The sequence below is a fragment of the Bos indicus x Bos taurus genome, chromosome 25 (genome assembly GCF_003369695.1).
Source record: "Bos indicus x Bos taurus breed Angus x Brahman F1 hybrid chromosome 25, Bos_hybrid_MaternalHap_v2.0, whole genome shotgun sequence".
Classification (NCBI taxonomy): domain Eukaryota; kingdom Metazoa; phylum Chordata; class Mammalia; order Artiodactyla; family Bovidae; genus Bos; species Bos indicus x Bos taurus.
The window spans coordinates 14,147,956-14,172,676 of NC_040100.1; the positions used below are offsets into that span (position 1 = coordinate 14,147,956).

At 43.8% G+C, this 24,721-nt stretch overlaps 2 protein-coding genes across 3 annotated transcripts in view; one reads left to right on the forward strand and one right to left on the reverse strand.

The window, feature by feature from the left end:
• Nucleotides 1–15,196, reverse strand: part of LOC113883197 (S-adenosyl-L-methionine-dependent tRNA 4-demethylwyosine synthase) — a 146,031-nt gene extending 130,835 nt beyond the window's left edge. Inside the window, exons 1-8 of one of the 2 annotated variants that reach the window (XM_027526647.1) lie at nucleotides 15,014–15,196; nucleotides 14,623–14,803; nucleotides 14,064–14,194; nucleotides 13,151–13,288; nucleotides 9,220–9,321; nucleotides 7,124–7,318; nucleotides 5,829–6,116; nucleotides 4,635–4,757 (exon numbers count right to left, since the gene is read on the reverse strand). In XM_027526647.1, the coding sequence (XP_027382448.1) occupies nucleotides 4,635–4,757; nucleotides 5,829–6,116; nucleotides 7,124–7,318; nucleotides 9,220–9,321; nucleotides 13,151–13,240 (798 nt within the window). In that variant the 5' untranslated portion in view covers nucleotides 13,241–13,288; nucleotides 14,064–14,194; nucleotides 14,623–14,803; nucleotides 15,014–15,196. The remainder of the gene's footprint in view (nucleotides 1–4,634; nucleotides 4,758–5,828; nucleotides 6,117–7,123; nucleotides 7,319–9,219; nucleotides 9,322–13,150; nucleotides 13,289–14,063; nucleotides 14,195–14,622; nucleotides 14,804–15,013) is intronic. The other variant, XM_027526646.1, reaches the window with a different exon arrangement.
• Nucleotides 15,197–16,750: 1,554 nt separating this feature from the next.
• On the forward strand, nucleotides 16,751–22,398 carry SBDS (SBDS, ribosome maturation factor). Its single transcript, XM_027527027.1, has 5 exons — nucleotides 16,751–17,117; nucleotides 17,733–17,862; nucleotides 18,570–18,770; nucleotides 19,334–19,498; nucleotides 20,635–22,398. The coding sequence occupies exons 1-5, from the start codon at nucleotides 16,990–16,992 to the stop codon at nucleotides 20,761–20,763; spliced, it is 753 nt and encodes a 250-aa protein (XP_027382828.1). The 5' UTR covers nucleotides 16,751–16,989; the 3' UTR covers nucleotides 20,764–22,398.
• Nucleotides 22,399–24,721: the final 2,323 nt, after the last annotated feature.

Consider the following 24,721-nt stretch of genomic DNA (forward strand, 5'->3'; position numbering starts at 1 on the left):
GGAGGGCAGAGGTTAAGGTCCATGTTTCTCAGACAAGGGGATTAAGGCCAGAGAAGATTAAGCATTGCCCTTAAGGCACCAAGTTACAAACCAGCTGGCCCAGACCCTGAATCTACATCTCACACACTTGTCATTCTTAATAACTTCTCTGCTAGGGTTTCTAAAAGCTTTCCCGACGGCTCAGCGGTAAAGAATCCACCTGCAAATGCAGGAGATGCAGGAGACAGAGGTTCCATACCTGGTCAGGGAGATTCCCCTGGAGGAGGGCATAGCAACCCACTCCAGTATTCTTGCTTGGAGAATCCCACGGACAGAGGAGCCTGAAGGGCTACAGTCCATAGGGACACAGAGTTGGACACGACTGAAGCAACTTAGCATGCACGCATGCAGGGCTTCTAAAATACAGAAGCTACTAAAAAAGACAGCAGCAACACCAACACACGGAAGTATCAGGAAGAAAGTAACAAAATGCTGCAACAGGAACAATCGCAATTTTATATTTGGAAAATAACTGCATTGTAGTTTAGAGTCTGACACACAGTATTTTGGGGTTATGAACTTTACCAAAGAAGCCAAATAACCCAATATAAGCATGGGCAAAGGACCCTGTTTAGTAAAGAATTTTGCCTTGGGAACTCCTTGGCTGCCCAGTGGTTAAGACTTCACCTTCCAATGCAGGGAATGCAGTCTGATCCCTGGCTGGGGAGCAAAGAGCCCACATGCCTTGCAGCCGAAAACCCAAAACATAAAACAGAAGCAATATAGTAACAAATTCAATAAAGATTTTTTAAATGGTCCACATCAGAAAGAAAAAAAGGGGCTTCCCCAGTGGTCTAGTGGTTAAGAATTTGCCTGCCAATGCAGGGGACATGGGTTCAATCCCTGCTCAGAGGACAGCCCGTGCACCACAACTACTGAGCCAGCATCAATAGCTCTTGAGCCACGACTACTGAACCCACGCAGCCTAAAGCCCGTGCGCTGCAAAAAGAGCAGCCCCCACAACGAGAAGCACACACACCACAACAAAGAGGAGCCCCCATCCCCCACAACTAGAGAAAGCCCATGAGCAGCAACAAAGACCCAGCACGGCCAAAAGTAAATAAATCTTTGGGGAAAAAAGTCTTAAAAATAGAATTTCACCTTGCCCAAAGAGAAGTCTGGCCTGATTCCCATTCCCGCAAAGTAACCTCTAAACCCTTGGAACTTCCTGTGTGAGGGGAGTATCTTTGTTATATGTGGTGGGTTCCTTGGAGACACTGAACAGTTTATGCTAATAGGGTGACTCATGCCAAACTTTGGGGGCACTGTGATGGAGGCTGGGTTCAACCACAGGGGCAATCAATCAGCCAAACCTACATAATGAGAGGCTTCCCTGGTGGCTCAGATGGTAAAGAATCCGCCTGCAATGCAGGAAAGCCGGATTCCATCCCTGGGTCCAAAAGATCCCCTGGAGGAGGGCATAGCAACCCACTCCAGTTTTCCTGCCTGGAGAATCCCATGGACAGAGGAGTCTGGCAGGTTACAATGCATGGGATCACGAGAGTCAGACATGACTTAGCAACTAAACCACCACCACCACATAATGAAGCCCCATAAAAACTCTGGACACCGAAGCTCGGCAAAGCTCCAGTGAGCTTCTCAGGTTGGTGATGCACCAAGCATCTTATCTCACATCCGTGCTGAGAAGTAGCACGTCCTGAGGAGAATGAATGAATGCTTCCCAGAATGCTGTGTCTCTCCTCCTTCAGCTGACTATTCTGCCCTTTCCCAGCCATGAACTGCAATGGTGAGGATGGACACTTTCAGTGAGTCCTGTGAGTCTTTCTAACAAATGACCGAATCTAAGGGTGGTTTTTAGGACCTGCCCCCCACCACCAAAGTTGCAGGTGTTGTCAGAAGTGAAAGCCGTCTCGAGAACTATGCCCTCAGACTTTCTAAGCTGTCTAACTCCAGGGAGACAGAAAGAGACGCTTCACGGGGAAAAAAAAACACATTGGATTTAACTCAAAATTAAAGAAATGCAAATTATTATTTTTTTAAGGTTATGGTTTTTCACCTTTCAGGTGCCAAGATTTAAAAGACTGAGAATATCTGGGGGTTGGCAAGGGTACAGAGAAACAAGCATTCTCATGTCTCTCTTATACTGTGAGAAGAAATTAAAGTATTTTCAACTTCTCACAGGGCAATTTGGAAATATCACCAAAATGATAAAATTCTCTTTGATCCAGAAATTTTTACAAATTTAATTTTACAGATTGAGTAAATTTACTCAAGATAAATTTATATCAGCCACGAAAAATATAAGAGGGAGAGGGTTCATTAGAGGGAGTTCCCTGGTGGCCTAATGGTTAGAATTCAGTGCAGTCACTGCTGTGGCCCAGGTTCAAGCCCTGGTTGGGGAACTCCCATAAGCTGCATGGCATGGCCAAAAAAAAGGGCTTCCCCGGTGGCGTAGATGGTAAAGAATCGGGTTGGTGGGGCGAGGGGAGTACCATTCAGGGATTAAAAACATGTTAAAAAAAAAAGTGTTCTTTACAGAAATTAGAAAACACCTAAATGTTAATCAACAAGAGTCAAATAACAACAGGACATAACTGTGGACTGCTACAGAGGCATTAAAATTAATTAGGCAGATTTCACTCACAAGGCTTTGGAAAGAAAGTTGTCACATAAAACAGAAAAAAGCAATCTGTAGACTTGGAGTACAAAATGATTCCATCTGTATAGCCCGAAACATGAAGTTATACCAAAATGCAGGTGTGTTTGTAAAGGCCATAAAATAAATACCTAGAAGAACAGTGCCAAAGTGTAAATTGTGGTTACCTGTGGGTTTAGAAAGAACAAGGACAGACGGTTGTATTCTTTGAATTTTTTGAACATATGTAAACAGAGTATTGCCCACTCCAGTGTTCTTGCCTGGAGAATCCCAGGGATGGAGGAGCCTGGTAGGCTGCAGTCCATGGGGTCGCTAAGAGTCAGACACGACTGAGCGACTTCACTTTCACTTTTCACTTTCATGCACTGGAGAAGGAAATGGCAACCCACTCCAGTGTTCTTGCCTGGAGAATCCCAGGGATGGGGGAGCCTGGTGGGCTGCCGTCTCTGGGGTCACACAGAGTCGGACACAACTGAAGCGACTTAGCAGCAGCAGCAGCAGCAAACACAGTATTAAATTAAAGGAAACTCAAAAGAGAGGGTCACATCAAGTTATAAATTTTTAAAGGAAATATCTGAGAACCAGTTTAACAATTTTTTTGGCCACACTGTGTAGCATGCAGGATCTAAGTTCTTCAACCAGGGATTGAACCTGCACCCCTCTGTACTGGAAGCGTGGGGTCTTAACCACTGGACCACCAGGGAAGTCCTCAGTTTAACAACCTTGAGTGCCTCCCTCACGCCAAGGGTATGAAAGGGTAGAGAGTATGGAGATAACAAGAGCACATGCTTGAGGGACTCTTCAGAGGATGTCAGTAAGGTATTTTGAGCTCCATCTGCCTCAAATGAAGAGATGTTTGGGGGTGTCAGGGGATGCATCTCACCTCAAGCCCCAGGAAAGAGGCTCCAGGAGGGTTCCTCAGAGAAGCTACAATGTGCCGCCTGCACTCAGACTGGTGAATCACTCCTGCCCAGGAAATCCAGAAAGCCTGACTGGTGGCTTAGCGAGTAAGCACTGCTGCTGGGGAGCAATCGGTCTGTGCTCCCAGAAGAAGGAACTCAGGAGCACCCCCTTGGGAGGGGGAGAGGGGATGGGCCAGATCTCAGATCCTGACCCACTAGGCAACCAGAGAGGACAACAGATGAAAGACCTCAAGAGAGGAAACCAGAGGCTCAGAAGGAGCAAGGACCGTCAGAAGCACATCTCTCAGGGCACGCAGCGCCCGGTGCAAGGGCCGGGGCTGGGAGACAGCCAGGGACAAGGGCTCCAAAGGCGCATGAACACGCCCCCTGGGAGAAGAGGCAAGTCTAACCTCCGAAGAGGAGAGACAGCACAAAGTCTGGGACTGACGTACAGACACTACTGTGTATAAAACAGGGGGGCTGCCCAGGTCGCGCCAGTGGTAAAGAACCCGGCTGCCCATGCAGCAGACTGAGAGACGTGGGTTTGATCCTGGGTCGGGAAGATCCCCTGAAGGAGGGCACAGCAACCTACTCCAGTATTCCTGCTTGGAGAATCCCATGGACAGAGGAGCCTGGCTGGCTACAGTCCATGGGGTCGCACAGAGTCAGACATGACTGAAGTGACTTAGCACAACAACACGTGTATAAAATAGATGACTAATAAGAACCTACTGTGTAGCACAAAGAACTTTACTCGGTGCTCTGCGGTGACCTAAGTGGGAAGGAACTCCAAAAGGGAGGAGATATATGTATACGTGTAGCCAATTCACTTTGCTGTATGGTAGAGACTGACACAGCAGGGTAGAGCAACAATACTCCAATTTTGAAAAAAAAAAAAAAAAGGTTTTCACAAAGCCCATGTTACAACAGCAAAAAAAAGTATAAAACTCACAAAATAGGAGGAAGAGAAATAAAACTGTCCAATTATGAGCTCAAATGGACTATGCACCAAGAGATGATGCTAACTGTCAACCAACTGTAGGATCCCAGCTCACCATTTCCCAAAATTATGGTACCTTTTCTTTCTTCACATGATCCATAATCTTGCCGAGGTCTTCAACATCAATGACAGGATTTGAACTCTGATGGTCCTCAGTATCAGACTCTTCCTCATTGGTGCTCCCAAAGGGCTCTTCATCCTGGAACATTAATTGTAAAAAGTAGCAAAGTGTCTAATAATCCTTCCCAAATTGTGAGTTCACTGGATGGACTTGAGATATTTTAGGCTAGAGGCCAGCCAGTTCCAAGTCAAATCTAAAGAAGCCCATCACTTACACATCATCTATGGTTACTTTAAGAATATGGCAGAACTGATGCTGCAACAGAAACAGTATGGCCCACAAAGCTGGAAATATTTACTAGCTGGCCCTTTACCAAAAATGTTTCCTAACCCTTGATTTAAACAAAGAAGCAACCAGACTTAAGTGAGGAATTAAATGAGGAAAAGGGATGAATTGAGAATGGCTCTTTGGTTCCTTTTCTTAAGTAACGGAGATGGTGGTGGTGTTTCCTAAGATGAGAAAGACTTGCAGAGAGACCGGAAGAGTAGAGAGGAAGAGTTCCATTTTGAATTTGTCAAAGAGGAGATACCTTAGACATCCAAGGAGAGATTTTAAAGAGACAACTGCATACATGGAATGACAGGAACAAGGGTGGAGAGAAAGACAGGAAGTGAGAATGCGAAGTTGTTCCCAAAAGACACAAGTGACCAGTGGCCCAGAGGTAACAGCAGTGATACAGCCTGACAACACAAGCCTCAAAGGAACTGGGGTGTCCGAAGGAAGAAGAAAGAGAAATGTTTAGAATGTGAGGGATCAAAGAGAGGAATCTGGGATAACTCACAGCCTTCAAGTTTGAATGATTGGAGTCATTAAATAAGAGACAACAGGAGGAGTATGTGGTTAAAGGGTAAAAAGATCATGAGCTCAGCTCTGGACACATTTAACTTCTCTAGGCCTGTTTCCTCACCTGCACACTCGGGTAGAAACCTACTGGACTCCAGCAAGGCAACGACTAGAGAACAGGTTAAGGACAGCACCCAGCCCAACATGGCTTAACCCAAGACCCCGCTCCCTCTAGAACACGCCCCATTTGAGTTTCAGCTCTTCCTTCCAACCGGAAGCCAAGAAAAGCACTTCAGACAGAGGAAAGGTTCAGCATCTCCAAACACAGGAGGAAAACAGGGAGACATGGCCCCATGGGCTCCATACCTCGGCGTCTCTGTGAGGCAATTCCTCCTGCACGTGGGACCCTGGCTCCGCCACCTCTGAGCCACGCTGGTTAGACTCGCACTTGCCTTTCTTGCAGTTGCCCCCGCAGTGCTTTCTCTCTCCTTTGCGGAGCGCCTGCAGCCGGGAGATGAACTTGGTCTTCCAAGCTGTGAAGTCAGCCTCAACGCTGCCGTGTTTGCTTTTCACCACGTTGCCGTCGCCCTCCCCTCGGGTCATCACCCGATGAGCACCGAGCATCCAGAGCCACTTGTCCACGTTCTTCCCCACCTGCGGGAGAAAGGGACAGGTGAGCGAGAACAGCCCTCTGGATCAGAAGATGACAGTCTGCGCTGCGACAGCTGGGGCTTCCGCTGGGGGACTGTCCTCGGTGGCTGCTGGGAAGAAGGAATCGCTCTGTCAAAAGGGCTTCGGGGTACAGATGCAGAAAACAGACATATGGACACAGTGGGGGAAGGAGAGCGAGGTGAATTGGGAGATTAGCATTAGCATATATGCACTACCGTGTGTAGAAGAGATAGTTAGTGGGTAGCTGCTGTACAGCACAGGGACCTCAGCTCGGTGCTCTGTGATGACCGGGAGCGGCAGGATGAAGGCTGGGGGTGAGGTTCAAGAGGGGGGATATATATACACACACACAGCTGATTCACACTGTGGTATGGCAGAAACTAAAACAACACTGTAAAGCAATTATATTCCAATTTAAAAAAATGTTGAACAGGGGGGGAAAAAAGGTGCCCTCCAGCCCCATCCATCCAGGGGTGCAGTTGATATATTCAGATGAGATTCTGCAGAAGTTTTGTTTTTTTTTTTTTTTTAAAGGGAGCAGACAAACTCTTTTCTTAAACTAGGAGCTAGTACGTAAAGAAGAACTTGAAAACGACTCTTCTAAGTAATAGTCAGAATGAAACCACTCGATAGCAAAATCAGTTTCTTCCAAAATGTAGTAACACCTCTGGGGCCAAAGACCATGAAATAACAAGGTACAAACAGAACCCATCTGGCAAGACTCATGACTTTGCAGCCAGAAATGTGTTTTATTACAGTATGAAGCACTTCCGCCGAGGCACAGGAGTTATCAAGAGGCACAGTGAAGAGTTCAAAAACTTAACAGGCTTCCTCAGTGGCAAGGCAGTAAACAAAATATTTATGTATCTGAATTTTACCTTTGGCCTAATTCCTTTGAAAATATGGGGGTTGGGGCGGGGGGGGCAGCGCGGTGGTGGCAGGTGGAGAACACACATCTTAAAAAGATGACCGGATGAAAATATACCTACCGTGTTGAAGTGGCTCAAGTACACAGAATTTCCCAGGCCAAACACCGCGTATCTCATCCCCTTCAGGTACGTTTTGCCAAATCGAAAGTCGTTGGCTGCTTCCTCTAGCCACTTGCAGAACCACGCGGCGCTCTCAGGCGGTTGACCATCAGTGTAGGTGGCAACCAGGAAGGCACACACATTCTTACTAGTAACCTAACCAAGAAAAGTCATTATTTCAGAAGAGTGGCCAAGACATAAGTTATCTCAATCAAGAAAATCCTTTCTGAAATGCTGACATTCACAACACAGTGGCCTCTAAGGGTGCTTTTAGAAATGTTACTTATTTTCAGAAGAGAAAGAAAACACAGCCAGGGGAGAAAACCCAGCCCTCTGTTCCTGCCAACAGACCTCCTGGTGCCCTTCACCATATACTCCATCCCATTTCCCAGCTTAGAAACTAATATCATATTAGAAACTAATGCCAAATCAGTCAGGAAGAAATACAGAAGAAATAGCTCTAAAAATTCCCTGAAAAATTAAAACAATAAAACATTAAATGTAAAGTGACTTAACACTTGGCATCAACATCTCCATGGGAAACAAAAAACCACATCAACAGTCCTATTAGCCACAGAATTTCATCTGCTTGAGTATGTCTTCACAGATCCAAGCCAGGAACTACGTTATAAGTTGTTGCTGTTGTTCAGTCACTAAGTCATGCCTGACTCGGAGACCCGTGGACTACAGGCTTCCCTGTTCTTCACTATCTCCTGGAGTTTGCTCAAACTCATGTCCATTGAGTCAGTGATGCCACCCTACGATCTTATCCTCTGTCACCCCCACGTAACCCTTTATGATAATTAAGTACCCAAGCTTGTTAATAATTTTTTAAATTTATTTGGCCACGCTGGGTCTTAGTTGTAGCACACAGGATCTTGAGCTGTGGCTCAGACTCTCCAGCTGTGGTGCTTGGGCCCCAGAGCACATGGACGCAGTAGTTGTGGCACGTGGGCTCAGTTCTCAGCACGTGGGATCTTAGTTCCCCACCAGGTATTGAACCCACGTCCCCTGCATTGCAAGGTGGATTCTTAACTACTAGGCCACCAAGGAAGTCCCGCTAATAATTTTTTAACAAATAATTTCAAGCAGATTCAAGCTCACTCATTTGCATTCCAATGCGTTCTTAGGGAAAAAGAAAATGGACGTGTACGGCCAAAAGTTTCTCCACTAAGAAAGGACTGGCAAGCTATAGCCCACAGGCCCAATCCTGCTTGCTGCCTGCTTTTGTAAATAAAATTTCACTCGAACACTGTTACACTCACTCATTTACATATTGTCTCTGGCTGCTTTGTCTCAAAGGCAGAACTCCATAGCTGGCTGGCCCACAAAGCTCAACATATTTCCAAGTGGCCCTTTACAGAAAAGGTTTGTGGACGCCTGTTTCAAGGGTTTCTCCAGCTTGAGCTGCTCCAGAATCACCTGGGGTACTTGTTCAAACATAGCCCCACCACGTCCAGATTCTGCTTCAGTGAGGTTGGGCCAGGACCTGGGACTCTGCAATCCTGATGAGTCCCCAGGAGAGGCTGATACTGCCAGTTCAAGGACCACACCCGGACAACCTCTGCTTGGGCCAGCCTCCCTACCTGGGTGAGGCTGAGGGAGGGGGCGGGACATTCCTTAGGTGAAGAAATTAAGCTCTCACAGCTATGATGTAATGCCTGGAGGTCCTGCAGGCAGTAAGAGATTTCTCTAACTCCAAAACCCACACTACTTCTGTTACCCAAGTGGCCCCTGACCTTTCAGTAGGCTGACAGTAGGTTCACATACCCGGCACCCGGCCGTGAGTGACAAACCTCCTTGATTATGAGATTCGAAGCAGGAGGGAACTTCATACCAAGCTTTCAGTCTAACACCCCAGAGGGACCAGCCCCAACCACTCCAGAGTCAGCACTCACCGCCTACTCGGCACCTCTCACTGATCCTGAAAACTCAACCAGTGGAAATCCCTTAGTGTGAAAATTAAATTTTATCTGAAGAGTCTATTTATCCCAGAACACAGGAGGTCAATTAAAATTGAAAGTTGTGACCAAAGGAAAAATAAGACAATTACCAACCTCTTCTATGAGACGGTCATCTGGGTCATAGTCCTTCAGATTAATCATTGCCACAGGCAGATTGAGGGAGCTAAGTGCTTCAGCCAGAATTGTCGCAAATCCCTAATAGGAGGGGAAAAAAATCAAATACAGTCTCCAATAAACTAAATAAGTGAAAGGTACAGTCTTCATTTACTCCTGTTGGCCAGGGAAGGAGACATTTATCAGGAAAAACTTTCCCACTTGACTGGCAGTTATCACCATAAACACAAATACTATTCTCACTTCTACTGTTTTCTCGAGCACCTTTACAGAGATCAATCATTCAGCTGTGCTGTTCTCGCTCTACAAGTACACAGAAGGGATTCGATCTCAATTGGCTTTCTGACATTCAGGCTGATTTGCCCTTCTACAGTAAACATATAGACGGAGAAGAAATACTAAAGAGGGGATAGAATGGGAAATGTGACAACTGTGAACACAATTCTGGAAGAGAGAAGCCAAACAGAAGTAGATTGACAGGCAGAAGAAAGCCTCAGGAGAAACAGAAAACCGGAGGGACTCTGGGATCTGTCAGTCACTATGACAAAAATAGGAGGGAGCCATGGGCCACAAGAGAACCAGTCAGCAGAGAACCTATATACGGGACCAGTGAATCCAGAGCTGCTGTGTGTGTTCACCTTTTACCTCCAGGCAGACTCCGGCAAGCTCTTCTCCAAACAAAATGAACTGATGCTTGGAGAAGGCTACAACTTCTAGCCAGATGTTGGCACCCCAGGAAAAACCTCCTCCTCTTTTTGACTTGGTAGCCTAACACTTGGCTCACCACCTGCCAGGACTAAAGCTAAGCCTGCTCTAAGGCATCAGTAGACTAAGGCCTGCAGGCAAAACCCAGCCCTCTGTCTTTACAAGTGAAGGTTACTGGAATACCTGTTGCTCAGATGGTAAAGAATCTGCCTGCAATGTGGGAGACCCGGGTTCAATCCCTGAGTCGGGAAGATATCCTGGCGAAGGGAATGGCAGCCCACTCCAGTATTCTTCCCTGGAGAATCCCATGGACAGAGGAGCCTGGCAGGCTGCAGTCCATGGGATCTCAAAGAGTTGGACACGACTGAGTGATGGACACTACTGCAATACACTCATGCTCATTTATTTACAAATTATCTATGGCCTCTTCCACAAGGCATCAGCAGAGCTGAACAGCTTCAGCAAAGACCACACAGTCTATAAAACCTGAAAATCTAAAAAATTACATACCAAATAAAATATCTAGCCCTTTACAGAAAAACTCTAATAAACAGAACTGAGAGCTCTAGATAACATGATCCCTTGAGAGGGAAGTGAGTGCAGATAAAGACACAGTCTGAAGAACTGTACCCTGAGATGCTCCTATCTTTGGAGGGCAAGAAGATGGGTAGAAATCCACCAATGATAGTGAGGAAGGTGAGCCTCGGCATAGGAGGAGGAGAACCTAGAGACAAGTGTCCCAAAGTTCAATAAAGAAAGTATGTCAACAAGGAAGGCGTTGTCGTGCAGCTAACACGTCAAGGAAGATGAAGACTGAGGATGAATTAGCCACGTGCGAGTCACGCGAGCCTACCTGAAATGGGTCAAGAAAAACAGAACAAAGACCAGAGACGGCAAGCACAGACAACAGTTTCAAGGAATGATACTACACACAAAAAAACATTGAGGTGGTAGTTAGAGGGGGATGTGGGGCCAATAGGCAATAGGTCACACAGCGTACACTGAGCCACCGTGCACAGAGCATCCAGCAAGAATTTACAACCGGAGAAAACAAATCTATTTGGAGTTGAGAAAAGCCACATCAGTTACCCCATCATTTCACCCCCAATATGAACAGAAAACCACGGACCACCAAGACCATGATGAGAACAAGCAGCAGGAAAGAGAAATATCAGCAGCAGAAACTCTGAGGGAGTGGCTAAATCATGGGACCGACAAAAGAACTCACTGAAATGCATTTTTAAATTATGAAACAGATGCTATAAAAATTGCACAGGATGGAATTTTTACAATTAAAAACACTATAACCTAACTAAGACATTAAAAAAAAAAAAAGGTTTGGGGGACTTCTCTGGTGGTCCAGTGGCTAAGACTCCACACTCCCAATGCAGGGAACCTGGATTTAATCTCTAGTCAGAGAACTAAACCCCACATACCCAAATGAAGATCCTACATACCTCATCTAAGACCCAGCTCAGCCAAATAAATAAATAAATAAATTTTTTAAAGGTTTGGAGTTGAAATTTAAGAAAAAGTATGAGAGAAAGGACTCGAAATGTAGCATGTATGCATGCTAAGTCGCTTCAGTCCTGTCCAACTCTCTGCAACCCTATGGACTGTAGCCTGCCAGGCTCTTCTGTCCATGGGATTCTCCAGGATAGAATACTGGAGTGGGTTGCCATGCTCTCCTCCAGGGGATCTTCCCAACCCAGGGATCGAACCCGCGACTCTTACATCTCCTGCATTGGGAGGCGGGTTCTTTACCACTGTGACTCCCTTGAAACACAGACCATCCAAAAGGTCCAACATCCAACAGAGTCCCAGAAATAAAGAACAGAGAAAACAGAAGGGAAAAAAAAGTTGACCCAAGAAATATTAGCAGAATTAATTCACACAAAATTTCCAAAACAAAACAGCACAAGTATCCAATACAGTGTCTGAAAAAGACCCACCCTAGACCCTGTCTCATACAAGCTCCAAACATCAAGGACAAACAAATGATTCTAAAAGCTTCCAGGAACAACAACCAAAAAAAAAAAAAATTCATCTATGAAGGGATGCAGCAACCAGCCTCCTCTTCAGCAACACTGAAGTGATACTGTCAAAGTTGGAAGGAAAAACTTTTGACCTAGTCATCTATACTCAGCCAAATATGAATTAACCAACTTCAAAGCCAAACAGACAAATTCAGATGGCACACCTTTAAAGGAGGTGTGCCACTGAATTCATATCATCTATGAGGGCAACAACATTAGGGCGCTGAGATCTGAGGAACTGACTGATAAAAGGAGTCAATAACTTTTATCTAATTGGAATAAATCTAGAAACGTGGCCCAGCAGGTTCAAGAAATAACCCTCAGAGGAACTAAAAACATAAATAGTTAAAATAGATTCTCCAAAGTGTACTTTCATTATGAACCCTCTGTGTGCATGGATTTGTTACTATCTGCAAGTATTAACTGGATCTTTTTTTAAAAAATGTAAAAGCATGCATAAAAGAGGCTAGAAATGAGATTTTTTTATGAAAAACAAAAAAAGGACTCTGTTGGCAGCCCAGATGCCTTTCTTACATTTCTTCCTGTTTCATGCTCTGTTGCTGAATTGAACTGAGTTGAACTGAATTATAAGTGACCTTCAATTAGGATACACAGCAGGAACTACTGAAAACCTTTTAAAAAGAGTAGTATTCTACAAAACATACACAAGAGGGCAGTAAAACTCTCTATAATACTCTACCAAAATAGCGACTTGAAATTTTCAATTTATTTTCATGTTAGCCTTAGATTCTTTTCCTAGAAAGCAATAAATAGCTGTGACTTTCATAACAAAAAAAAACAGGCAGCATTCAGATACAACTAAAGCATCTTTCAGCTCTATATCTGCATTTTGTATCTATACAGTATTCAACATATATCATTAATACTTTTAACACTGTTAGAAATCAAAATAGATTTTAATTAAATAGATGTGTGAAGTTGTGAACATAAGGACCCATACTGGACACTACTGCTGCCATTTCTCACTAGTCTCTACTTCTATAGCCAATAATGGACTTGGAACTCCAAGTCTCCATTCTGCTGAGCAGAAGCAAGTTTTAGAACAAAGACCCTGCAAGACAGTGGCCACCAGACATTAAAGAACACTTTTCAGAGATTATCTTAAAAGATCAGGAGACCCAAGGAAAAGTGTCATATAAAGTTCTCACCTTTGCTGTGCCAGTCTGAGAACCATAAAATATCTTCACTCCAGACACAAAGACTTCCTTCTTTGGACGAGAGATATAGCCATTCGTCATCAAATTCTGAGATGCTTTTGGAGTGGTTTTCTCTGGTGAGTTCTTGTTCTTGAAATAAACACAATATCCATCAAGTTTCAATCTTCTCCCAACTTCATTAGGGATGAACATTAGCTCAGATACTGACCCATTTTATTATTCTCTTAATCTTTCGATTGTACTCCTCAAATATTGACTCCTTGATATAATTAGGTTCTTTAAAACCAGGGACCACATTTCTTAAGACTATAATGATTCCCATTCCCTCCAGGATAAAACTATACATACTTTCACGTTTAATGTGTTTTAGTGGAGTGACAGTACAAATTTATTTTCTGATTCTAATTAGTGGAAATAAAAGAGACTACTATCCCTTAAAGGTGCTGAGCAGATTTTCAGTATTTGCAAAATTTAATTTTTCATTACAAAATCCTCCTGTATCTTAAGAATGTGATGTCCACAGTCCAGCAAAGAAAAGCTAAATAACTTAATCTATAAAAATTGACAAGAGGGACTTCCCTGGTGGGCCAGTGGCTAGGACTCTGCGCTCCCAATGCAGGGGGCCCCTGTTCAATCCTTGGTCAGGGAACTAGATCCCACATGCCACAACTAAGACCCAGTGCAGCCAAATAAATAAAAAACGCTTTTTTTTAATTAACAAGAAAAAAATGGGGGCATGATAAAAGTATGTCTAGAGACCAAATATGAAAGTAATCAAAAGTTCTTTTTAGAATTTCCATATTTTTCTGGAAGCCTTAGAAAATCTGCACTCTGAAGTCCCTATAAAATCTGATGCCAAATACCCTCCAGTGGAAAAAACAACAACAGCAGCAGCTCCACTCACCTGCTTCCTGATGACAATCTGGAAACAAATCCAAAGGCTAAAACCAAAGGCAAAGCCCAAGTATATGTAAAACCTGTTTATCCATAATGATATTAAAGGTGAGGAGAAGTCCCAGGTATCCAAAGCAGGATCTAAATTTAAAATGATCCATATAAACAATTTTATTTATAAAGTTACACATACAATGATGCCCATCCTTATAAGCATTATAAAAGAAAAGCCAATCTTCATATTCAAAAACCCTGCTCAGAAATCTGTAAAATACAACGCTAATAAAACAACACATACACATTATGTGATAACATGACATAATTATCATAATGATAAAATGCTAATTCAAAAAATAAAAAAATTTATTTTCATTTAGATATAGCATTTGGAAGGAAAGGAATATAAAGGCAAAACATTGTACTTGGAATTACGAGTTAACTTTTCTTTTTGTTAGCTGCTCCATCAGAAAAGCTTAAAATAATACTAGAAGTATTCCTCTTTTTTTTTTTTTCTAATTTTATTCTTAGAGACCTAAAGCTTACTCGCAAAGGATTCTCAAATGACTGACCTCAAGCCCCACAGTTTTTAAGGGAGATTTGGATGGACCTGGCCTCAAAAGCTGAGTCTGCGGACAATTTCAAAGACGAAGTCTAAAATTTGGGGCTTACAGGTGCCACTCCGCCCAGGAAAGACCAAAAGTCCTCAACACACGTGGGTAATGGGGAAAGGCAGTTTTCTCTGTGTTTTACCTGAGGGCAGAAGCGCAATTCTAAATTAATCTCCTAGCCTCAGAAGGCAAAAGCCAGGTCACAAGCAGGGATCTGTCCTCCCAAGCGCCCAGTGGCACCGATCCTGGCCGGAAAAGGGCAACACATTCTAGAGGAAGGGGCCCGAGGGTCTCAGAAAAATGATTTCCTCCCTTCCTGGCCCCACGAAACTTGCCCGTCTGGGGCCCTTACCCATTCTCCTCAGAGCCTGAGCCCTTCGGCCCGACAAGAGACCAGGTCTGCGGACCTAAGAAACTTAGGGTCCGGTGTGAATACTGGGAGGCCGCCAGAACTACCTCGCAGCACTAGCTGTATGCCCGGAGCCAGAGGAGCTGAGGACAGCCATGCCAGTTGCAGATCGTCCCGATTGGCTCAGAGGGGGAAGGGGCGGGCCGAGGGGGAAGCTCCGCCCAGAGTTCGGTGGGAGAAAGCCAGAGCCCTCCGGGCCCTGCTCCGATTGGCTCAGATGATAAAGGGGCGGGCCCAAAGGAAAGTACCGCCCAGAGCTCAGGGCAAGTCAGCAGGAGGGCTGCCAGCCCCAAACAAATGACACTGAGGAGGAAGGCCTCAGTTCAGTTCAGTCGCTCAGACGTGTCCAACTCTTCGCGACCCCATGAATCGCAGCACGCCACGCCTCCCTGTCCATCACCAACTCCCGGAGTTTACCCAAACTCATGTCCATCGAGTCGGTGACGCCATCCAGCCATCTCATCCTCTGTCGTCCCCTTCTCCTGCCCCCAATCCCTCCCAGCATCAGGGTCTTTTCCAATGAGTCAACTCTTCGCATGAGGTGGCCAAAGTATTGGAGTTTCAGCTTCAGCATCAGTCCTTCCAAAGAACACCCAGGACTGATTCTCCTTGAGGAAGGCCTGGGTGCAGACAAAGCAGGGATGGAAACAAGAGTTGTTGTTCAGTCGCTCAGTCACGACCTGCTCTTTGCGACCCCATGAACTGCAGCATGCCAGGCTTCCTTCCCTTCGCTAGCTCCCCGAGTTTGCTCAAACTCATCTCCATTGAATCGACGATACCATCCAACCATCTCATCCTCTGTCTTCCCCCTTCTCTTCCTGCCTTCAATCTTTCCCAGCATCAGGGTCTTTTCCAGTGAGTCGGCTGTTTGCATCAGGTGGCCAAAGTACTGGAGCTTCAGCATCAGTACTTCCAACTGATATATTATATCCAACTGATATATATAGTCCTTCCAACTGATACATACCAATATTCAGAGTTGATTTCCTTTAGGATCGACTAGTTGGATCTCCTTGCTATACAAGGGACTCAAGAGTCTTCTCCAGCACCACAGTTCAAAAGCATCAATTCTTTGGCACTCAGCCTTCTTTAAGCTCCAACTCTCAGATCCGTACATGACTACTGGAAAAACAGGAGTAGTTTGGGGTGGAGGGAAGGTTGGAGGGGCGAGAGAAGAGGTCTGCGTTAAGAGACTAAGGGCATCATCAACCGAATGCCACGTGTGAGCCCGTTTGAATCCCAATTGAAACACACCGACTGTAAAAAGTCATTATTTATTTAGGGGAAAATTAATAATGGACTGGCTAGGAGATGCTATTAAGGGATTATAGTTAATCTTGTTGCATGTATCTGTTGGAAATTTAGCTAACCTTATGACGAGTTCCCTTAATATACTCCAACAAAAAAAATGAGGGAGAATGAAACAAGAATGGCAAAATGTTGGTAAGTGTTGAAGCGGGGTGATGGGTACATGGCAGTTCATTACACTTTTTTCTAAATGTTTTTGGTGTTAAACTTTTTCCATCATGAAAGGTTAAGATGGACCCTGAAATCGGCGGAATTGTAAGGCGTCAGGCACTAAGTTTCCACCCGGTCACCAAACTTCGGCTCCACAACCAATCGGAGTTCTTGCGTCAAGAAAGAGCGCCTCTCTTTCCCGGCGCAGAACAATGTCGTAAAAGTCAAAATCCACAGACGTTATTGGTCCCTCTTCCTCCCGGGTTTCCGCAACACCTGACGCCTGCGCAATAAGTTGGGTGGCTGTATTGTGGCGGCCGGGTTAGTTACGGCGCCGCGCAGTGTGCGGGCGTTACTGTGCCGCGCGCCGCCGGGTGGTTACATCTAGGTGCGGGTGGCCCTGTGGCCAGTGCCGCGGGCCTGCCTTGGTTCGCCGGCCCCAAGATCTGTGAGCTGCCAAGATGTCGATCTTCACCCCCACAAACCAGATCCGCCTGACCAATGTGGCCGTGGTACGGATGAAGCGAGCCGGGAAGCGCTTCGAAATCGCCTGCTACAAAAACAAGGTCGTGGGCTGGCGGAGCGGCGTGTGAGTGATCCTCTCCCTCTGGGCCTTGGCCGGAGCGGGTAGCCTCGGAGGCGGCCTCTGGTCGTCTAATGAACCGGCCAAACTGGGGTCTTGTCAGCGAAGGAGAATAGGAAACTTATTCCTGCTGCCTGGGCTTCGCGTCTAAACCAAACGTTCCCTTTTATCATTGGTAGTTTTGGTTTCGGGTTTGGTTTTACTTTGCTTTGTTGGTGTCATAAAAGCTACAGCCAAGAAACCTCCATAATCGGGGTCCTTTTCTGAAAATAATGATCAAGGCAAAGGGCGTAGTCTTCCAGGTACTTCTGTAGTTAGTGCGTTTGTCACAGTTCTCTCTCTGCCCAGTAGTTGACTTCACTGCTGCCATCTAGGGATCGGAATTCCTTGGCACCAGCTGGACCCCACCCCTCAGTGATTCACCCATATTCCCACGACGTTTTTCCCCTATAAGTGAAAGCGAATCCAAACAGAGTTCTGGTTTTTGAAAATGTCACCGAGAGTCATTTAGGAGTATTTGTTGTTTCTTACATTATCATTGCCCATCTTGTCTTTTAAGTGTGAATGAATGTCCAAGTTTCAAGAGTACTCACGTAGGACTTTCTCTTCTATCCTCACAAGGGAAAAAGACCTTGATGAAGTGCTGCAGACCCACTCAGTGTTTGTAAATGTCTCCAAAGGTCAGGTTGCAAAGAAGGAAGATCTCATCAGTGCATTTGGAACAGATGACCAGACTGAAATCTGTAAGCAGGTGAGTTCTCAGGGCCGCAGCATCACTGACCCTGATATCCATTAGCGTTAGGTATTGTGTTACAGGTATGTTAAGCTTTAATAATGTAGTTTGTTTTTTTTGGAGTGAACATTTACTTTGCAATAATTTGATCTGTACAACATCACTTTTAATAATTCAGGACATGGATTCTTTTTATATTTATTTATTTGGCTGTGTTGGGTCTTAATTGCATCACAGGCTTAGTTGCTCAGTGGCATGGGAGATCTTTGTTCCCCCATCAGGGAACGAGCCTGCATCCCCTGCATTGCAAGGTGGACTCTTAACCTTGGAAGTTGGACCACCATGGAAGTCCCAGGACATGGATATTTTTTGCAAAAGCCTCCAGAAATCAGATTATCTGCTAAACTGCCTATTTTTTGTCCACTTATATATTTCTTTAGTGTAATAAACCTGAAAAGAGAACTTTTTTTATTTTCAAGTATTTCATCATTTCCACCCTCTGCTAAGATTGCCTTTACCCCTTCCCCCATCTAAATAAGTAAGATTTCAAAACAAGGTAATCCAGTGCCTCCTTTAGGCAGAGCTCAACTTATTACCAAATATCATAGCTGAAGAGGATGAAATTTAATTTTATTCCCTAGTATTTCATTCCTGTGGTTAGTTAACAAATAGTGTGGAACAAAGACATTGCTTTCTTAAACTTGTTTTTTTTTTTTTTTTTTAAGATTTTGACTAAAGGAGAGGTTCAAGTGTCAGACAAAGAACGGCACACACAGCTGGAGCAGATGTTCAGGGACATTGCAACTATTGTGGCCGACAAATGTGTGAACCCTGAAACAAAGAGACCATACACCGTTATCCTTATTGAGAGAGCCATGAAGGACATCCACTATTCAGTCAAACCCAACAAGAGCACGAAACAGCAGGTGAGTTGTTTTATATATATATATAGACACACACACGTATATATAATAATTTTGTTTCTTTTTGGCTGTGCTGGGTCTTTGTTGCTGCACACGCTTTCCTCTAGTTTCAGTGCGTGGGCTTCTCATTGCAGTGGCTTCTCTTGTTTCAGAGCATGGGCTCTAGAGCACAGGCTCAGTTGCTCTGCGGCATGGAATCTTCCCAGATCAGGGATCAAACCCATGTCTCCTGCATTTGAATTCTTTACCACTGGGCCATCAGGGAAGCCCAAGACTTCTCTATATATTTTGGCTACTAGTACCCAATAAAAAGCATGTTTTGCCCATATTTTCTCATATTCTATGGGTTGCCTTTTCACTTTCTTGACAGTTTTTTAAATCACAAAAGTTTTAGTCTTAAAGTTCAGTTTATTTTTTTCCCTATAGTTGCTAATGTTCTTCATGTCATCTAAAAAACCATTGCCCGGTCCAGCTAGAAGGAAACTTCTTCATTTTGAATACCTTCCTCAGTAATGCATCAGAAGAGACAAAGAAATTGCAAACATTTTTTCATTTTGTCTTGATAGGCTTTGGAAGTGATAAAGCAGTTAAAAGAGAAAATGAAGATAGAACGTGCTCACATGAGACTTCGGTTCATCCTTCCAGTAAATGAAGGGAAGAAGCTGAAAGAAAAACTCAAGCCACTGATCAAGGTTATCGAAAGTGAAGACTACGGTCAACAGTTAGAAATTGTAAGATTAGCGTACTCTTGTTTCTTTGCTTCCTCATGACCAAAATAGTTTCTTCTGTAGTCATAAATGTGGCCCAGACACTTAGAAAATGTGAACAGTAAGACATTTCCAGAAACATCTTAACCTAGAATTAGGTAAAAAGGTCAAGATCTCCGTAGAACAAGATTGTAGTTAAGAACACTTAAGATTTCTTTGTGTTTGTTTTTTAGTTAAATGATTCCCAGTAAGGAGATATGGGTCATGCTCGTTTTTGATGAGAGAGTATATTTTACAGTGAATCTTCTTTCAGTCTCATTTGCCACAGAATGTTTTTAAAAAGCAGCGAGCAAAAACATCACGTCTCTGGGTCCTCACCCCACAGCTTCAGATAACATGTAAATTCAGCTGTCTGTAAACCCACATCTTAGAGCTTTACAGCTTCCTGACAAATAAATGAGCTCTAGAGCAGGATCTAATGCCTGATGATCTGATGTAATAGAAATAGAGTGTGCAATGAATGCAATGTGCCTGAATCATCCTGAAACCGCCCCGCCCCCATCCGTGGAAAAATTATCTTCCACAAATTTGGTGCCAGAAAGGCTGGGGACTGTTGTTCTAGAGGATTGTTGAACTTCTTACTGTAGATGTGAAACAACAAAACTCTCCAAAGTTCTAAAATCTTTGCAAAACTTTGCACATGGTTTCTAAACAGGCCTTCCTCCCCCTTACTTTTTTTCCCTTCAAATGTGGCTCCAGAGAGATGATTTCATTGAACTATAAATTTCAGTGCTAAATTTAATATGCAGAGGACCACAGCCTTCTAATCTAACCACTTCATTTTACAGCTGAGGAATCTGGAAACATCCTCAGTAGGGAAATCAGGGCTTCATCACAGGGGCCTGAGTGCTTACTGAAGGGCAGAGGCTAGACTAGAAGCTAGCCCCGATCCTGTGCAGTCAGAGAGAGACCCAGAAAGTGTGGCATATTCATCTCAGAGCAAGTTAGAGCTTCGTCACTTATAGCTGATTCACTGTGTTGTACAACAGAAACTAAAACAACATTGTACAGCAACTATCCTCCAATTTAAAAAAATTTCTTTTTTTTTATGAAAGAAAGCTGTGTCCTCGTGTGGTCAGCAGCCGTTTTCAATGTTTCAGGTGTGTCTCATTGACCCCGGCTGCTTCAGAGAAGTCGATGAGCTCATAAAAAAGGAGACAAAAGGCAAGGGCTCCTTGGAAGTACTCAGCTTGAAAGACGTGGAGGAAGGAGACGAGAAGTTCGAGTGACCGTCACCCATCTCTTCAGCTATCAAACACTAAAGCGTTTTCACTTCCCACAGTCCTGTTTTCTTTGTGTGATCAGCCAAATACTTGTTCAGATGAGTGAGTTGCTGTTTTGCATCTTTGTGGCAAACATGTACACGAAAAGACGTTCCTCAGTAAGTATGATGATGTGGAATTCATTTAGTTTTAATTATAAGATGGGGTTTTAGGCAAAAGTGAAAATCCAAGATACGAAGTTCAGAGAAGCATTCAGTTGTTGCCTCATGCCCTTTGTAGCTTTCCCAGGTGAAAGTTATTGAGATAACTCTTTCGGATAAAAAGTTAAATTTTGTACGTTGTAAGAAATTAATGTTAGGAGGGTATATCTGTATGACAGAAAAGGAGGATTTGCCAAAAAAGAAAACATAGAATGTCTTATTTCTACTTAATGAAACGTGTGTATGGGGGTAACTATATCACGACATAATATAAAACTTGGATGATGACTTCCTGATTTTCTGAAAAATAGATATATGATGACTGCAGGACTTTAATATTCATCAAACATGCTGCCATAACTTAGATTATTCTTGGTAAAATATAAAGTCATTTATTTCTAATTCTTAAAGTTTATATTATATATTATTAGAGCTGAAATCTTATGTAATCAATAAACCACTTTTTATTTTTGTTAAGCTATGGCTTGTATTTCTAGACAGCTTCCTAACTCCCTTTCTTTTCTCTGCCTTTTGTCTGGTAGGATGGGCGAGTATGGGCAAGTTCTTAGCAGGATTAAACTTGTTTGTTTGGGGAATGGGGGTTGTTCAAGGCAGGCCTGTTCTGTTAAATACCTGGTAAATCTTAGTGAAAATAATTTGGGATGTAATTGAATTTGAGTATTAGTATTTGAGCACTTAAATAGACAATGTAAAAGTTGTTTAAAATCTGCTTATCCTCAAAAGAGATAGTCTAGAACACAAAGTAGGGTTTCACTCAAAATAAACATACAGATCAGATGTATTTTATGGACGGAAGTATTTTTAAGTGAAAAAGATTTCTTGACCTAAACAGGTCTTGATTGGTTTTATAAGCACACAGAATCCACTGCTAATACAATCTCTCAGAAGTGCCCCCATTTTACAAAAACTTCAATTGAAATGACGAACTCTAAAGTTTTTTCTCATAACGTTAGAAGAAGTATTTTTGTTGTTGAATAACATGGGACACACACTTTAATGCTGAAATTGAAATATTGTTTTGATACAGTCTTCAAGACCCCCCTCACTGATTCCGTTTTACTTACATAATTTGTTTTTTATGACGATAATCGAAACTTGAAATCCTGGGAAGAAATTTGAGCCAATGAGGTTTACATTTTTTATTTCTAGCTTAAACAGATAAAGCAGTATTTCAGATCAGAAGTCATAATTGCTAAAAATGTTCAACAGCTGCATATCAAAGCGAGAAAGATAAATGTTACTATAACACTGCCTTAAGTTTTTCCCGTTCTCATACTTATTTCTTCTAAAAAGCTGGAACTTTAAGAAATGTCAAATGTAGACCAACCTGAGTCATGTTTCTGAACCTATGACAAATAAAAAAATGTTTACCTTATATTAATTTCATTATTCAAAAATAATTAAAAAGTTTGGTTTGTAATCATTTTTCCAGTACTACTGCTATGATGCGTTACCTTAAGGATTATTGGTTTCTTTTGTCTTTTCGATGTAAGCTTTACGGTGTACATTTGGTCAGGATGACATTCAGAATTCAGCCTCTTCTATTTCCAGAGCTTTTTTCCTTCTATTATTATTTTTCTAACGTTTATTTATTTGGCTGCACCAGGTCTCCGTGGCATGCAGGATCTTTTGCTGCGGCAGAAGATACTAACGTTTAGTTGCAGCCTGTGGGCTCTAGTTCCCTGACCAGGGATTGAACCTGGGCACCGTGCATTGGGAGCATAGAGTCTTAGTCACTGGGCCACCAGGGAAGTCCCAGAGCTTTTTTCTTTGAAGCTTCCCTTATTCCCATACACAATTATTTGCTCCAGCCTGTGTAACCTCATATATTTTGAAATTCCCCGTTTGGCCTTGATTTTTGCCCAACTGTGTGTTATAGAGAGGGCTTCCCAAGTGGCTCAGCGGTCAAGAATCCATCCGCCAATGCAGGAGACTCAAGAGACACGGATTTGATCCCTGGGTCAGGAAGATCCCCTGGAGGAGGAAATGGCAACTCACTCCAGTATTCTTGCCGGGAAAATTCCATGGAGAGAGGAGCCTGGCGGGCTATAGTCCATGGGGTCGAAAAAGTCAGACCGGACTGAGCACACACGCAGTGTTACAGAGAGCTGCTTACGCATCTGCCTGACACGCTAGATTGTGAGCAGCTCAAGGGCAGGAGATGAGCCAGCTCTGTATCCCACCCTGGTTTGGACCTCGTAGAATAAACGTCTGGGGAGTATAATAAGCATACTCTCAGTGGGGATTCAGAAGTGAGGATGAGTAATGGCAAATTTGGCTGACTGATGACTTAAGCTCAGTTGAGTTTTGTCAGCTAAGCCAGAGCTTCCATTGTTCATGGTGGTTTCTCTCAGCCCTCAGGGCTTTGATGTCTGCCAGCAAGCAGCCTCTCACACTGACCCCACGGTGTCATATGTGCACATGCCCTGGGCTGTGATGGGGGGACATAGGTCAGTACTCATTCCTGTAAGCAGAAGCCACACACTCGATTTTAACCTGCATGCTACCCTCAAGCCCCCAGCGTGAGGTCCCTATGATTTTGGTAGTCGTAAGTTTCCTTATCTAGAGATTTTTGCATCCGTGCTCTTAAATTACTGAAATGCAACGTACTGACTCTTTAAAAATACTTTTCTGCTGCTACATATTAGGGGTGGTCGTGTATACCTAGTTGGCCACTAACAGCATTTAATGGCTGAGGTGATGGAGGTCATTGATTTTCATCTACACATATATGTTAATAGTACCTACAAAATTAGCAAGTCTAAATGTAATTTTGTAGCAGCAGCGATTCTTGTGAGCTTAAAGTACAATCCAGACTCATTCTTTACCAGCTCGATTACTTCAAAAATGGTTTTACAACACTCTGAGCATGTGTACTTAAAGGAGCTCAAGACCCCTTCCAAATGCCTCAGGAAGAGTCATCGGTGTCACCAAATTCCTACATATTTTCAGTTGGCAGAGAATGGAAATAAATGGATTATGGAGGAACTGAACAGAACAGAGGCATTTTTACTGCAGAAAGGAGCAGACCTGTCTTCTACACTCAATGCGATTCATATCTTAGGACACTTTTCCACGTGGTAGTACACGTGAATGCCAGAAGATTCTGGAGTGGCACTCTTCCTGGCAGATAAGCGTGGTTGACGTAGTTTTCAAGGGAAAGGAGCCACAAGTTTACTTATTTATCACATCATGCAGAAATAGAAAGGATGACGACTAGGAATCTTCCATGTAATCAAGGAATCTTGCAGGTAAAATAGTTTGTGCATTTAAACTAGTTTGCAGATTATAGGAGGGTTTTGGACATACGCAGAGGACCCTAATGGGCTGCAGTCCATGGGGTCGCTAAGAGTCAGACACGACTGAACGACTTCACTTTCACTTTTCACTTTCATGCATTGGACGAGGAAATGGCAACCCACTCCAGTGTTCTTGCCTGGAGAATCCCAGGGACGGGGGAGCCTGGTGGGCTGCTGTCTATGGGGTCGCACAGAATCGGGCACGACTGAAGCGACTTAGCAGCAGCAGCAGGTATGACAAAAGGGAATAGTAAAGAAAGCATTTCTTGGGACTTTCCTGGTGATCCAGTGGTTAAGAACCTGCCTTGCAATGCACAGGACCTAGGTTCAATCCCTGGTGGGGGAACTAGGATCCCATGTGCTGTGGTAAGCAACTAAGCCCTCATGTACACGGCAACTACAGAACCCGTGTCCCACAGCTAGAGAGCCTGCGTGCCACAACAA